The 17,042-nt window shown below is 46.6% G+C and overlaps 1 protein-coding gene across 2 annotated transcripts in view; it reads right to left on the bottom strand.

Moving 5' to 3' along the window:
* Positions 1 to 11,654, bottom strand: part of LOC144172950 (protein turtle-like) — an 82,992-nt gene extending 71,338 nt beyond the window's left edge. The window contains exon 1 of one of the 2 annotated variants that reach the window (XM_077701544.1): positions 11,363 to 11,654. In XM_077701544.1, the coding sequence (XP_077557670.1) occupies positions 11,363 to 11,426 (64 nt within the window). In that variant the 5' untranslated portion in view covers positions 11,427 to 11,654. The remainder of the gene's footprint in view (positions 1 to 11,362) is intronic. The other variant, XM_077701545.1, reaches the window with a different exon arrangement.
* Positions 11,655 to 17,042: the final 5,388 nt, after the last annotated feature.

The raw sequence follows: 17,042 nt of genomic DNA, 5'->3' as shown, positions 1-17,042 counted from the left end.
AATGACCTGGTTCTTGCTGTTACACCTTCCAGTTACCACGGGGAGGTCCAAAGGGCCATGGCCCCTCTGACTACTAGGGAAGGGTGCAAAATTTGTGATGACTTTTTAAAAAGTAAAAAATTTAAATTTAACTTACAGCCCTTGGCTTTAATTTTCTGATGACTCTCTCTGATCTATTCAGAGAGAGTCAGAGAAATTATTCAGGGAAATTACTATGACCTAGAAAATGCTGTTTTGTTTGGCCAATAGTATCTTTCACACTACGCACAATACCACCATAAAAAATGGCTACTAAAAAGCTTCGACAATTTGACTTATGCACCAACTAAAACTAAAACAACCATGCTCTTTTGAACGGGATTTATCATACAATAGTACAAAGAGGGATCAGTAAATTGTATTTGGCATAGCTGCGAGTAGCAGAAGGCTTACCTTTGCCTAGTCGAATGAGAACTCAAGCAAAAAAAAAAAAAAAAAAAAGATGGCACTCAAACCAAACGTGTCAGTACTAAAGTTGTAATTTAAAGCACTTGGGAATATCTCACGTATTGTTACTGTGTTTTTAAGGTTTGGTTCAGTCATAATTATTTTTGAGCCGTTCTAACAACTATTTTATGTAAAAAGGGACGGATAATTTAAAGCTACCCTTTTTTTCTCGCAGTACAGCTCACTAACTCCAGAGAGCAGCCCGTACATGATGCATCAAAAAGGACCTTCCGGCAGCAAGCTGCTGAGTGCACCCCTAGAACCAACAGCACTAGAGATGCACCAAATGAACTCTTAAGGCCTTCTTTAATGCCTTTCAGCAATGAGAACCACGCGAGCATGAACCGTGTACCGTCACTAGCAATGCCAATTAACGAGATGGACAAGAGGGCCATCCAAGGGCCATCCAAGGATCTTTCTGGCCTCATCTGGGCAGCCATGCACAAACAGAATCAAACAATCGAAAGGGCAGATCTTGTGCACCCTGGTTTGAAATGTTTTGCTGCCTTCAGTGAGGTCCAGCAAAAAATGGTGCTTTTTGTTTTCCTTGTTGTGAATTTCCACCGTAGAGTGGTATATATAAAAGGAATTCGGGCCCACCATTTGAGGAGCTTCTTTTTTGAAATGAGTCAAATTTTGTGACCCAGCTTAAAAGTGAAACGCCGTAAAACCTACTATATGATACGGTCCACATGTCAGCTAGGGGAAGTTAGCATTTACAGTGTTGCATTTAGGCCCACTAACAAAAATTTTGCTTTTTGACTGCAATTCTCTTCAGGTGGATTTGGCTCACTTCAAAAAAGAGCTCCTCCTTTGTGTCCGCTGGGTTTGGAAAATGGAGGAAAGTGATATACAGGAGTTCGACCAGCATGAAAAATCTGACAGTCATGCTTACGATTGCTCCAGGGAAAGCAGATCAGTTGCTTCAAAGCTAGATGAAGGCTTTGAACAACGAGCATCTCAAGGGGAAACGAAACGCGAAAAAAAACTGTAAACTGCCAAGGTGCCTCACTGATGGCATAGTTCTTTCGAAAGGGGGCGCAAGCCATTCAGAGCGCAGAGTGAGAGTGGCAAAAGTGCAGAGCAAGGCCTTTTTCAGAGATAATTAATCGAGTATTTTAACTAACAAACAGTTTAATTAACAAATATCAAATTATCAGTAACAAGTAATTAAGTCCTTGCATGATGCCGAGGTAACATTTGAGGGGGTGGGATTAAGGGGGAAAGAAGGGCTCTAATGAGAACTGGCCCCCTTTCGAGTGGGACCCTCCACACATCTATGCTTTCTCCATTTTTCTTCTTCTACGTAGTACATTAATTTACATAGGTCATGTCTTTACCGCTTTTCAGATGCATTTTAATGCGAACTGCTTATTTTTGCATTTCGCATTCCTTTTTTTAAGCCGTGCCACATCGAATTCCTCGTAGGTTTAAAACCAATCTGTCTTAGCTAATCCCCCTGAATGCATTGGGTCCTGTGATCCATTTCCTGCGCCACAAACTAGAAAATGTAAACCTGTTTGCTAAGCTCTGCCCGACCTGAATGTAGCTTCGTTGTTCTTACGACCGAAACACAGCTGTTCTGCTCGTCCCAACTTGTACCCAAGCTGTTCAAACGCGGTGCAAAATTACAAGGCCTGCTCCCAATTTTCCATCAGATAAACTGCAGTACCACACCCCTGTTAGAGCTGCTGAATCATAAGCAACCCGATTGCCTGCACATACAAACAAACCTGTCATGAAGGGGATTTCAAAGATCATCATTCGATTGCTGGTACCGTATTTTTGCACGTATAACCCGCCCCTGTATTAACCGCACCCGCCCTTTCCGTCAACGAATGAAAAAATATAAATCCCCACGTATTGCCCACATATTTCATACATAAGAGGATGGACCAAATCTACTACTCAAGCAACATTGCACGTCTGTTCATGCAAAAGAACTTACCTAGCTGACTACATAACCAGATGACTTGCCGCATACATTTTTTCAGGTTGGTGTATTGCGTGTGCAAAATAACCACTGGCAATGGGACAACAATGGCTTAGTCGCTATCACTGCTGTAGGTCATAACGGTCCAATGCGCATTGCGGTGAAGCTGCACCAAAGTAAATACCGTAAAAACCCGCGTATAATAATAGGTTTTTTCCAAATTTTACTATGTAAAATTTCTGCCTCGTATTATATGTGGATCCCAAAGTTTTCAGCCGAAAATTTGCACTTTCGGTTTCAGTGGAGGGTGTGCCATCTTGCAGTGGCATTAGCTGGCTGCTGCTTCTCTCAGCCGGTGCCATTTTGATTGTTTTGACCACGCGAAGGATCTCAGCACGTTCACCGCAAGTCTATCACGATGTCGGGTGCACGAAAACAGTATTCGGCTGCAATTAAAAGAAAAGTTATTTTATGTGCCGAGACCATCAGGAATTGCGCCGCAGGACAGCAATTCGGCGTCACCGAAGGCAGCATTCGTGGGTGGAGAAAGCAACTGGTGCTTGACTGAATAAGGTCTGTGTGGTGTCGGCGGCCTGGAGCACTGTTGTGGATTCCCGTCAGTGCTTGTGTTGGACGCCTTTCACTGCCACCTGGCCGATTCCGTGAAGAAGTTGTTGCGCGAACCTTGCACCCAACTCATTGTCATTCCAGGAGGAATGACATCCCAGCTGCCACCACTAGACGTTTGCATCAACAAGCCTTTCAAAGACTGCACCAGGTCCTGCTACCAAGAGTGAATGAGGTCAGGAGACCTGTAAGTGACAGCCACCGAATGGCTGACGCGGGTTTCGCCAGCGGTGCTTTGTGGCTGGATCGCGGATGCATGGGCCAGCATCCTAGAGGAGCTCGTCAGTTGTTCTTTTAAGAAATGCGGCATCTCGAACGCCCTTGATGGCACTGAGGACCACTTTCTGTGGGAAGACATTTCCGACAAGGCGACTTCAGGAGACAGCAGCAGCGAACGTGACGATGACTGAACGGACGTCGGGAGACAGTGCCAGTGAAAACTGAGAATGACTGTACGGTAACTGCAGTGCAAATAAATGTTTTCTGTGCTCTTTACCTCGCATTATATGCGGATGAAAACTTTTTTTTTTCTGATTTTGCTGTCCCCGAATTACACCTCGTATTATACGCGGGTCCGTATTATACGCGGGTCCGTATTATACGTGGGTTTTTACGGTACCTCGCATATAGTCCACAGCTCTACTTCACACCCCTGAAATTTTCGCATTTTTGGTTCGGGTTATACGCACAAAATACGGTATCCTGGATTTGAAAATGAACACAGAGCTCCAAAGCGGAGGCCTGCAGCTTGACAGCAGCAGAAGTTTTCTCAAACAGAATATAATCTATGACACACATTAAGGGTTTTTAGACGGTGGCCTGAGGGCATTTGCCTAGAGGGGATATTCAGGATGCAAGTAACTGGGGAATATTTAGGCCACTTAAAGATTTGTGGATGACATCGTCTTGTTCAGTGACACGGGAGAAGATCTGCAAACAATGCTTCATGAACTGTACTCAGAAAGCCTTTCCGTAGGCTTGTAGATAAATATGAGCAAGATGAAATTAGCGCTAAATAGAAATGCAGAAAGCGCCCCCTAGGGCCTAGGCAATCATATGCAAGAATAAGTTTGGTGAATACTGTGACAACCTCGGGCAAGTTGTGATTGATGACACAAAGCATGAGAAGGAAAGCAGCCATGCGTAGAATTACCATGGACTGGCCAGCATTTGGAAAACACTCTGAAGCAATTAACAGTAGACTACTCCTCTCAATAAAAAGAAAGCTATACCTAACCCATGCATACTGTCAGTGATGATTGATGGCATGGCACAGACAACACTTGGGAGCAATTCCTAAGAACCTTGAACGAAAACTCAGGCTGGAACAAAAAGGCATAGGAAGAAGAGTAATAAGAGGAAAGCTTAGAGATAGGAAGTGGGTGATTTGGTAGAGTGCAAGCAAAACTTGAGTGAACGATACTCTAGCTGAAATCAAGAGATACCAGCTTAAGCAGTCGGGCATGGGAGTAATTAAAACTGGCAAGTGGTGGATTATGGGGCAATTCAGTGGCCACTGAAAGAGAGGACTAGAAGCAGGAGAAGACCGATGACTCTTCGGAGATGGGATGAGGACGTTCAGTGGCAAAGAATGAATTCGGAGAGCGCGAGATAGAAGCAGTTGAAAGTGAGCAAAGCCTTCATCCCGCGGTGGACACAAATAACCTGATGGCGGTGATGACGATAATGACTATTCCGAGGGAGCCGCCTTCTGGTCAGTGTTAACACTTCCAGCACAAAAGCAGACCTCGCTTTGTAGTGCATGTTTGGAAGGGGCACAGCCCAGAGAACTAGGAAACCATAACAAAAGTCGGACTGGAGGGGCCTTTTAATAGCCGTGGCCAGGCACACAAAAAAGGCGTCCCTTTTAGAGAATGGGGGGAGAGCGTTTATTTTTCCCCTGAGCCACAGGGTAAACACAGAGCACGTGCTGGCTTACGCTGTCCAAACACGACGCTTCTTTGGTTGACCACTCTTCCGTTCTGTGTGCACCACCACCATATGCCTTGTACATGCGTGGCAACCCACTTGGGACTGCTCTATAAAGCGCCCGAGGGGGAGAAACCCGGAACACGTCCTATTATTACTCTAGCACATGGCTTGCAGGCCCAGAGCCGGGTTCTCTGCTAAATCTTCTGGCCTCTGTGGGATCGACGAACAGGGGGCAACACACTTGTCCATTACGCAGCTTGCACACTTTCAGGTCTCATCCTGCCTCGTCCGAAAAGAACTTGAAGAAAACTACTGCGGTGTTTTGAAGTCTAGGCCTACCACTTTTGTCCTCGGCATATTTGTAAAAAGTTGGTGTCCGCAGCTCTCAGAGGTTGACCACGCAGTTATAGACAGGTGTGTTGTGCACTGTACACTGGACAAAGCAAATTTGAATAAGGTGCCCTGTGGAAGCATAACTGTGTCAGGCAATATAAGCAGTCTTTTTTACGGTCAGTTATTAGTTGAGTGGGACGAATTAAGGTAGTTGTGCGTGGAATAGTCAATTTCGGATCGTGTTACAAGATAACCAGCCATAAAGCGGGAATGCTACGCAATATCTCTCTCTCTCTCTCTCTCTCTCTCTCTCTCTCTCTCTCTCTCTCTCTCTCTCTCTCTCTCTCTCTCTCTCTCTCTCTCTCTCTCTCTCTCTCTCTCTCTCTCTCTCTCTCTCTCTCTCCTTCCATTACATACTTTGCTGCTCTCCAACTAGCCCTAATAACCATCTTTAGTATCGTACAGTTGAACCTCGTTATAATGAACACTGGTATAGCGAATTATCGGCTATGGCAAACTAAATAGGAACTTTGGTTGGTGCCGCTTTATTTCAATGACACTTATTCTTTTATAACGAAAGTGAAACTGTGTGGGCCGCGCGCACTATCAACTATGATGAACAAATATTTGACCAGTAGGCTGAGAGGAAAAACTCCCGGCATCCAAAACTGCAGAAGTAGAAAAGGCCCCCGTGTTCGTGGACACCGTGGAAAACTTATCCTGCTCAGTGCTGTGAAGAGCCACCATACAAAGACCACATCATTCCTCAAAAAAAATAGAAACGCAGGCCTGTTTTGTCAAATGAACTTTGTTATGTTGTAATTTCCCATTTCGTGTTCCGGTTCGTTGAGCTTGTGGTTACCTTGTTTATGGTAGGTTCCGAGATTAAAATAACATGTTTTTGTATCAAGGATTTTCGCGGGAGCCAGATTATCGATTAGTTTGAATAGATTTTTAGCTCTTCTGTCACAATGCATATCGGTTATATTGCACTAAATTGCAGTCCCGATTCTACTTTGTTATATAACGAGGTTCGACTGTACTTATATCTGCTTGGAGGTTGCTAAAGAGTGCACTAGCTAGTCGTTTCTCTTCCCGCTGACGAGTGCGCCAGCTATACAGGAGGTTGTACATGAAATTCACGGATGGAATTTTCTTTCCACGGCAAAAGTCTGTCAACAAAAATGGCCCAAAATGAAGCCATAGAAAAAAAAAACAGTGAAATTCCTCAGCCACTGGAGTCTGCTTACATGGTTTGAAAGCAAAAGCCTAGCATTTATCAAAGACGTCTTTACTGCTACAACGCCTTTACGGCTCTTCTATTTTCCCACACGAAGCCAATTTATTTTCTTTCCCAGTGGCGACCATTTGGTGACATTCGCATTAACGCCGACGACGACAACGACGATGACGAAGACTACAACTAGGGTCACTTTTTTTGCATTTGACGAGACACCTAACGCTTCGGCTAAAGGAGGCCATGCAGTACAATTAACAACTCTACACAGTATCTGTTGCTCTGGTGAAAGCTGATGACGTAGTAGTCAAATGGATTGGAACAGCCTTTGAGAATGAAGTAACCTGGCAAGTGCATCCCACCAATTGAAGGGAATCTACAGATACGCCACAACAAAAGTCCACACTAGATGAGAAAAAAACCGGAAAGCGTTCCGACAACGGTGAAACTCAACAGTGTTCAGCACACAGCCCGCACCTCTTTAATGCAATGAAGGACATAACTGTGAAGCAAATCAGAAATGTTCCTTGGCGGATACCTCATGCAAATGACATTGTGCCCTATGCATGAGAAAGAAACGACCAAGTAGACTTCTTTCTTTCGAAGATTGGGGAATGAAGAAGGGTGGGGGGTGCACGGCAGCTTTAGAAGAGCGACGATTGAGAGTCAGCAGCAGAAGCAAAACGAAATGTAGGACCTGCAAGAGGTAGACTGGAAATGTGAAGACCTCAAGTTTCATGGTTCAAACATCAAAAGGAAGAGGGCTGATAGGAGGGCACTTCGTCGACGAAACACGAGACGCAAACAAGGGCATCAAGTGTCAGAATTGAAAAACAGCACCTATACGTCTCACAAAAATGTTTATGCGGATCATCTGCAAAAAAGAAGAAAGAGAGAAAGGGCCTTCTGGGAACAGTCCTCAGTTGTAACTACAATGTTTTAACAATATTTTTTTTGTATATTCACTATTAGAAGACCTCTTAGCTTGTTTCCAATGTGAAACCAAGTCCAAATTTGGTGCTTACGTATGATACTTCTAACAAATATCTGCAAGTTCCCCCCTTAAATGCTGCAAGAACAAAAAAGATGCCACCAGGAAAATGGCCAACAAACGACGTGTGCACTCAAAACAGCCAAAAACCAACAATCGAGCTTCTTTTATCAGCAACGGAAAGGTTCTTCAGTGTGTTTGAAGTCCAGGAAGAAAATACAGCAAGCATGAAATGAGACAAAAAGCAACAAAAGCTAGAGAATCTGAATGCTCCATTATGCAGTCAACATATGCTGCTCTACAATGAAACGTAGAGCACGCACAACTTCAGGTTGGTCAATTTGCATGATAAATGACTCCCAGGGGGAATATTGCATGCAAACGTTTTTACAAAATGAACATGAACTGGAACTTAAAGCGACGGCACAAATTTAAATATGAAGTGTTGTTTTGCTGTGGGCACAGCACACACACCAATATTAGGTTCAAAGAAACACGAAATAAAAGACCTTTTCCGCTAGCTGCACCTTTCCACTTACAATTGTTATGCAAAAAGTATGGATTAAATTTTGAACAAGCTCTATCAATGCAATATTATAAAATTATGCATGTTGTTTCTCTGCCTGAAGGGAGATAATGACTCGTTGTATCCCTTGCACTCATAGCAGTTAACATTCTAGATTTATATCTATTTTATTAGACTAGCATTCAATTTTCTGTATTGTCTGCAGCACAAAAGACACTATACCTTTTTCTTGCTGCGTAATCTTTATAACTTAGGTTTGTACTCAAGCATCAAAGGTCACATTTTAGTTTCCTAAATTCGGGGTGTTTGCTTGAACAAGAGGCGTGTATAATTTTTTCAGTTCTTACACACAACGTCATTTTATTCAGTTTGATTTGATATGCCAAAAAACATCTGCTATAGTTAGGTCCAGATTTGATATGCCGAAAAAACATCTGCTACAGTTAGGTCCAGAAATGTTTCTTCATAGCTTTAAAATATGCCACTGAGAATCGAAAATACTTAACATGGCTAAATGTACGTTTTGTTACTGTGGATAGTTGCATGCACATATGTAGAAATTAAGAGTTTTCGCTATTTATCGGTCAATGTTGAAGGAAGACCTGCTGGTTATAGAATTATAAGTTTGGTATTGGAAGTCGTTGCGGACACAGTCACAGCTGCATAGGAAGGACGCTCCCAACGTGTAGCAGTAAAGATCTGCCACAAACACTGCGTTCTTTAGCTGCACTACGTCGCAATCTGAATTCGAACCTCAAGACCGAGTTGCCTAACAGCGTAAACGATCAAAGCGTTAATCCAGAGAAAGATGTAAGCCCCAGGACTAGCACTGAGAGACTTCTTAGGCCGCCAAGCATGCCTTAGATGAGCACCTCATGCAGCAAAAGCCCCACCCACGCACCTACCATGTAGAATAACCTGGTGCATGTGTTAACAGCTGCCCTAAAATCATCCCCACTGTCTTTTTGTTGCACCAAATTGTGCCTAGCTACAAGCAAACATTTTTCCATGCGTACATTTACATGTACGTCACAATTGATTATTTGTCATTACTACCCATATCTCCCGGCAGCGTGGAGAGATATACGTAGTGAGCACATTCATTATTACATGGTAGCGACTCACTATTACCCCTCTTCCTCTTGATGATATGTGTCACCTGCTCCTAGCCTTAATGATAAGATAATTGAAGGAAGTATGTGCATGCATATATGCGTACACCACCCACCACTTTCCCAATCTTACCACCCAAAGCGGAAGTTAACCACTTAATTTTCTGCGTGAATGCGAGTTTCCTGGGTGTCAGGTGCTTTTTTTTTTTTACTTGTGTATGTCTGGGGTGCCAAGCTTGGCATTTTAGCCAAACTTACATTGCCAGCATCGTCAAAAACAGTTTCTTTTTATTTGTCGGGAATAAAAGAGACAGTAACAAAAACCTTTTGCGGTGAATGTGTTCTATACGTAGAGCCAAGAAATGTCAAGCCTGCAACTTTTCAGAAAACATATGTCGCTTTGGATGTTCATGTCTCATGCACGCAACGTTGCAGTCATGTTTGTTTTTTCGCAACGCATGCATATGCTCAGCATTCCATCGCCTATTTATGAATGAAAAATACAAACGAAAAAGATTCATTTCTCAAGAAAAACTGCGCGATGCTGAATTTCTCGACAAAAAAAAAAAAAGAAAAAGGACGGCAAAAGTGGCTGCTGGAAATCTAATAAACAGACAGCAAAGAGAAGAGACCATCGCAATCGGTAGGCATGTGTGAAGCAGGCTGTTTTAATGCACATCGCATTATTTTTTACTTAACACCGCACTTCGAGGTGTAAACGCGAGAGAAAAAACGAGAAAAAAAAAAAGGACGCGAGAATTCCGGTGAGGCGCTGCCTATTTGGCTATGCACATTGGCAAGTCGTGCCACAGATTTCAGCGGCACAGACAAAAGTCGATCGTCGAATGCAAAGAAGAGTCCTCGGAGGCACGGGAAAACATACTCCACCACCCCGGGGCCGCACAGACTAGAGTGGGTGCTCACCGGCGCTGCCTTATTCGTATACGCGGGCTCTGGCCGCTGATCGATCGATACACGCAGTCAAAATATAATCTCCCACAGAATACGGACATGCTGCGCCGTGCGGAATGCCCGCGGAAAACGCACGCAAATCGTATGCTGCGGCGAGCGCTAAAACAGCGCGTCGCGATTCCCGACGGCGGCTTTTATTAAAGTCGAAACTCGGACAATACGGTATAACAGGCGCAGCTTTTGGCGGACGATCCCATTCGCGCGTCGGACTCTGCCCGGGTATATTCGCGCTGAACAAAGGTGGTGAGCGCGCAGTGTCGGAATTCGCTCGCAGGAGCGATGTGTCGGTTCACACGCTCGAGTGACAGTAATGTCGGATCAAGCGAGAGACGGCCGCGCGGCATAAGAGCCTGCGCGCGTCGATCCTATCTGCATCGGAATCGCGCGGCGCGCTCTCCGCTTCGTCGCGCTCGCAGTTTCTGAGCGCGCTTGCCTGGATGCTGTGCGCGCGCGAGTGTAACAACCTAAACTAAGTAGTCACCGGATCAAAGAGCGCGACCGAGCGCGTGTCGGCGATCGCCCTCTCCCCCTCTTGGATGGCGCCGAAGCTCGATCGGATAAACATGCACGACACCGCAGACGCTTTCGATTTTGCGCCGGCAGCGAAGCTTCCGCGCACGGCTAGCTACCCAGCATGCCCACAAACGCTACAGCCTCCGAGCTTCACCCTTTGTACAGCCTCAAGTGATATTCAAATGGATTCGCGAAAGGAATAAAACAGTGGAGAATCGGGTGCTCGAGCACTCGATGCTCGTGTCTAGCGGTGAAGCGCGCTTGTGGCGGCGGCTGCTGCTGCGACGTCCAATACCGCGACGGAATATGCGCGCGTGTAGGCGCGCAGTACTTCACGAGGCGGCAACGACCAGAAGTGAACGTCCCTCGATACGAAGGGACGATCTAGCGGTCAGCGCCGTTTTGATAGCCGAAGCTGCAGGACCAGCAGTGGAGAAACAGGTTCGAACGGAGATGAGCGCCGCGCGTCCCCGCCCCCGTGGAGAAAGCAGCGAAACCACACGGCGGCACCGCCGGTGCGGCCCCGGGGGCCCGTCGCGGACACCTGCGAGCGTCCCGCTCAAGGGCGCGACCGCGGGGCCGAGTCCGAGCCCGGCGATTTCGAGCGCCGGGCAGCCTTCGGCGATCGCGAGGAGTGCGTCCAGTGGCAGCGCGGCTAGGCTTAGCGCGCTGACCGGCCATCAAGCTGTGACAGCCTTACCTGACTCGGGGCTCCGTAGGCAGAGGAGAAGAGCCACTAGTAGGCATGGTTGCTTCACGATCATCTCATCTGGATTGCCGGGACGTAGACGGGCGTGCTCCGTGTGTATTCCAGTGGGGAAAAAACGCGCTACGCGCAGCTTTTTCCGAGGGGCAACACCAGTCGCGTTTCCAACATTTTGCCGGGAGACGACTCTCGAGAGGACTCCACAAACCGCAACGCTTCCTCGACGGCCAATCGCGGCGCGCCTAACAGGAGAAGCTGGGAGTCGGCGCGCGGACCAATCAGAGCGCGCCTACCAACGGCGGCTGCCGACCGCGCGACTGCGCTAGAGAAGCTCGGGCGAAAAACACAGGTTTCGGTTATCTCCGCGCGCGCTTCTCGTTTTATTAGCCCATTGTGTCTCGCCCTTATATCATGTTCGCGCATCGGCTCCGTTTCCACGCTGGCACCTCGTGGGGTACGCGACCACGCGACGCCCGATCACGCAGCCGAGCCGTTGTCGGTGGGCCGCGCGCGGTCTGCTCTCGGGCGCGTGTTCGCGTCGCTGCGTGCGCGGCTGTGTTTGCAGATTGCGCTTCGCTTCTTTGCTTTCTTGACGCGCGTACGCTGTGGAGTGTTTGTAAGGCAACAGGTTTCTGCCTCCTCCCGCAGTTCGTTTCTCACGAAATCAACGCGCGGACGGACAACTCGTACAGGAGAATCGCAAGATGCCACAGGGCATGAAGCAGCGCGCGCAATTCAAATCTGTGTGTGTGTGTGTGTGTGTGTGTGTGTGTGTGTGTGTGTGTGTGTGTGTGTGTGTGTGTGTGTGTGCGTGCGTGCGTGCGTGTGTGTGTGCGTGCGTGCGTGTGTGCGCGTGTGCTCGTGTGTGTGTGTGCGTGCTCGTGTGTGTGTGTGTGTGCGTGCGTGCGTGCGTGTGTGTGTGCTCGTGTGTGTGTGTGTGTGCGTGTGTGCTCGTGTGTGTGTGTGTGTGTGTGTGCGCGCGCGCGCGTGCGTGTGCGCGCGCATGGTTTGAGAGATTGCGAAGGAAGCTGCAACGACTTTGCGCTTTCTTTCACTTGTTTTGGCACGAGCGATAAAACTGCGTGTGTAAACAGGTCTGAAAAAACAAGAATAGCAAAACTACTGCTGTGCAATTACATCGAATGATGTGCGCAGCCAAAACGCGGACTCATCAATGAAAAATACATATGAAGCACCTGAAGACCAGGTCGCCCCAACTGGTATGTGCGCACAGCGCGATAAAAACTAAATCTACCTTATACGTATATTATACGTCTGACGCTATTACTCCAAGTGCCGTGGGTCTGGTTCACCGATTACTTGTAAAAGAACATGGATCCTACTCTTAAATCATGGCATGAAATTTGTAGGGCACCATTTATTCTCATTTTGAATAACACCCACCTACCAATGCATGCTAACACAACATTCCATATGATGCCAGGGCTAGTGTTCTCATAGATATGAGTTATTTTCCCTGCCAATAACTATTCGAGAAAGGGTTATTGAGCTCATGAAAACAATCTCCTCCCTCACTGCTGTTTCCTTTTCTTGCATCTGCACGTCCCTAGTCTGTGACGTGCAGATCGGGCCACTGTCCTTATATAATTCATCATAGCAAATCCCCAGTATGGGTAAACCCCAACATAGCAAATCCACCCGGAGCACCAGATTCGCTGGTATTCCGTCTTCACAGGGTGGAAGTGGTCTGAATTTGGACCAGCAATTTTCTGCACTTCACAACGCGCGTGCATGAAGCATGGAGGTTTCAGGCTCTTGCCTTAAATGCTACTTACAGAAGGCCGTAGGGCTTTCGTAATTTAAGACAAGAACGCCCATGGGCCATATCGCCGCTGAACAAGCGTCTTCGCGGCAATCCTTTTGTGTGTGGCAGTGAAATCGACCTTAAGACGACGTATGTATAGGGTTCCTACGGTTACGTGGGGTCGCATGGAAGCATTTAATAAAAGGCGCAGGATAATCTGACACCCGACCTCTTACATTAAACAGGAAAAATGTTTTCCCAGCATTGCATCTTCGCGTAGTAGTGAAGCCGACTTCAAAGGAGCAAGGTGTATATATTGGAAGTATACAGGGTGACCAAAGTTAAGTCGACAGGTTTTTTTTTTTTTAAATAGGCGCTTACCTTTACGTGAAGACGACCTCTACAGTGAGGTTATGCACCCAGGGGGACCCATAAATCGGTGGTAATTATTGATTTCGGAGGCTTGATTAACTAAAATTGATTAATGAACTTTTTTGTGGCTACAGTAACTAGGCATGTTTGTATTGGAAAGTTAGACGCAATCTTGTTTCTACGCTGTTTCAATTGGCGGAATTCTTGCGATTCTTGTGTGAAAACGCTTGTGTGTTCGATACGCGCGTCAAAGATCCCCCGGTGGTCGAAACTATTCCGGAGCCCTCCACTACGGCGCGCCTCATTACCTGTGAAGCGTCGCCGCGCTAAACCTCATATTCAATCAAACAATTTAAAAGAGGAGATCATTGGGAACATTGCTGTCAGTTGCTACTGTGAGAAATCGCGTGGTAGCAAAGTTGAGGTCAAAATCTATTCTTAATGTATACGCTGTAGCACATTCCTGAAAACACAGGATCCCGACAATCAATACTACAATGCTCTGTTGTTTCAGGCTTCTTGCATATCTTGCAGTTAGTGTCCCAAGGTAAGAAGAAGCCTTTTTCTTTTTGACATGTCTTCACGGAAAGTGTTGAAGTATGCAACACAAAGAAAAACGTTTTTGTGACCGTGCAAACGAATCCCTCAGCTTTCGTGAGGGATTCGTTTGCTGTCGTCAGAGTTTGTATACTTTGAATCGCAGGTAGTTTGCACTTCTGATCGCAGACGCCTGTACTTAAAACTCTCGGGCGGTTTGTACTTTGGTAGTTGACGCTTGTACTCTGACTGCAGCAGCTTTGGCTTTGGCACTTCGCCATTTGATTTTCACACACAAGAAAGCTTCGCGTTTCAACCATAATCGTCGTTAGACGGGGGGATTTGTTATGCCCCTGTAAAAACCCCTTCCTTCCCAGAATTGCATACGCGAATAGCAGTAAAGGCTCGTTGTATAGCACAGCAGCTCACGCATTTGTCCCGTCGTTCCCACTCAGGGGTTTCTGCAATTTTTTTCTTTGGAGACACGAGCCATAATTCGGATTTGTGGGGTGCGCATGCTGAGCCCACAGGACTTGGAGAAGCTTGATTTGATTGATTGTGGGGTTTAACGCGCCGACGCAACGCAGGCGATGAGGCGCGCCGTAGTGGAGAGCGCCGGATTAATTTTGACCACCTGGGGATGTTTAACGTGCGCCGAAATCTCGTACACACGGGCGTTTTTGCTTTTCGCCTCCATCAGAAAAGCGGCCGCCACGGCCGAGAATCGAACCCGCGACCTCGTGCTCAGCAGCGCAACGCCTTAGCCACTGAGCCACCGCGGCGGGTACTTGGAGAAGCTACGTACTACGTCCGCTGCTTTCTGTAGCCGTCCTGCGTTGCTCCCAGCGAACCCGTAACGTACTAGATGTCGTTTCCGTAGAAGTCGTGGTTGATGCCGCGAATATAGTTAAGCATTTCAGGGGGAGGGGGGGGGGGTGCTATAAACCAGGATTAAAGAAGAAAGGGGGCAGTCCAGCCCCTTTAGGAGTTCCACGGAGAGGTCGGCGGCGCCACAGGCGTGCCTATTATGAGAAAACGATTTGTATGCACTATCACGTGCTTTTCTACGTATGGTAGTAATTTATATGATCTTGGTACCGGAATGCGCTTTCTTATCTATTGCTGCACTGCAGATATTTACGAGAAATTAAAATTGCCCTCATGCACTGTTGTTTGCTCAAGTATCACTGCTCTCTGGCCCTGTCAAGCTGTTGTTACAGCTTTTTGCCAGAGAGGCCGCAACATTGATTTGTAACCAATTATCAAACTTGGTTTGATTTGATCCGTGAGAAAGGCCTTGATGTACTCATTAGTCATGACGCATCAGTTCACAGTGTTCGGCAAGGTTGCCAGGATGGAGGTATATTTGACGTTGTCGAAGGCACCCCTTAAATTGAATGCCGATATTGCCGTCTTTGGGAATTGCGGTGCCTCCTTTCGAGGTGTATATCTTGCGTGGATATATATAGGTGGGATCGGAAACCAACCATTGATAGGGGTCATCTACCCTATCCTCCAGAAAAGATGAAAGACTGTTAAAGATGATCTGTTCCCGCCAGCAGTTTCCCTTCGCATGTAGGCGACCGCATGTTGTCCAGGCGGAAAGAGGGGTGGTGGGTAAGCGACCACGTATGTTGGCGCGCGTCTTGTACCCCGCAAACAGCTGGCCATTTCTTTACCCTCGCCGTACGAGTTACGGAGGAGAAAGAGAATAAGAGTTTGCCCTAATGGTGTAAAAAGGGGTCATCTGATTTGCACACGCGAAGACAGTATACACGGCAGGATATTCTCGTTCCGTTCATTTTATTCTTTAGTTTTTCATTTCTTCTAACAAAGACTACGTTTACACTACAGTGAAACCCGGTTATAGCGTACTGTAATATGTGCCGCAATTAGCTCGATATATCCAATAGTTCGATATAGCGAAATCCGCCGATAACGAGTTCTTTTTTTGTAACGAGTTCGCAATACGTGGGACACCTCCCGTCCCCGCATGCGGAAACCAACACAATATGAAGTACGTCGTTACCATGCACAAAACAATCCATTTATTTCAAGCAATAAGGCTACTTTCCACCTCAACAGCCTACTTCACAAAAAAGAAATGATTCAAGTTTTCACTTTCATTTTGACGACGTCAACTAGCACAGCATTCTAGTCAGTGTCCTTCAATATCGAAGCAATAATGTCTGAGCGCATCAACTGCCGAAAGCGCTTCATTAAGCATTGGACGGCTTTCACTCGTGACATCCTCTGCCTCTTTAGAACTTTCAACAGCACCAGCTGCCATGACATCGACGACGGTGTCTACATCAGAGGGGCTCGCAGTGACGGCAACCTGGTCGTCGACGACACTCGGGAGAAACCCCGAAAAAATTCTATGGTCGGCCGTTTTGTTGTGCGCAGTTGTAGTCACGAACCATTTTCAACTATAGCCCGGCTTTCCACTCTGCTTCAGTTACGAAACTTGTCGGGCGTCACGTCGCTCCATGTGAGGCTAACGTCTCAACCGTGGCAATCAACATCTCAATTACGGCTGTGAGACATGCATTTCGGAGGCAAGTCTATAGGTTCACCGAGTTTGATGTATCAGATGTGAACTTCGTTATACGGAATGTTTCGCATGTATTTTCATAACTTATTTGTTTTTGTTCGATATATAGCATAATTCGCTCTATCTGGGTTCGTTATAATCGGGTTTTACTGCATTACTACAAGTAACGTCTCCTATTTATTTGGTAGAGTTCCTGTCTTCAAGATATTTTTTTAAGCAGTTAAGCATTTCAAGAGAGGGGGGGGGGGGGGGGGGGGGGGACTATGAAACTAGTGTTAAAGAAGAAAGGGTGCAGTTCAGCCCCTTTAGGAGTGCCACGGAAAGGTCGGCGGTGCCACTGGCGTGGCATCCTGTTATGACCTCTAAAAGTGACGGGTCATCAAGGTTGACGAATACTCTATCAAGTATCCTTTCCATCTCCGGGGCTGTGCGTCTCTCACATATGC

Source organism: Haemaphysalis longicornis, unplaced genomic scaffold (genome assembly GCF_048455015.1).
Source record: "Haemaphysalis longicornis isolate Haplotype H1 unplaced genomic scaffold, Haemaphysalis longicornis Haplotype H1 scaffold_279, whole genome shotgun sequence".
NCBI classification, from domain to species: domain Eukaryota; kingdom Metazoa; phylum Arthropoda; class Arachnida; order Ixodida; family Ixodidae; genus Haemaphysalis; species Haemaphysalis longicornis.
Note: the sequence above shows the minus strand (reverse complement) of the source record. Positions and strands in the feature narration are given on the sequence as shown.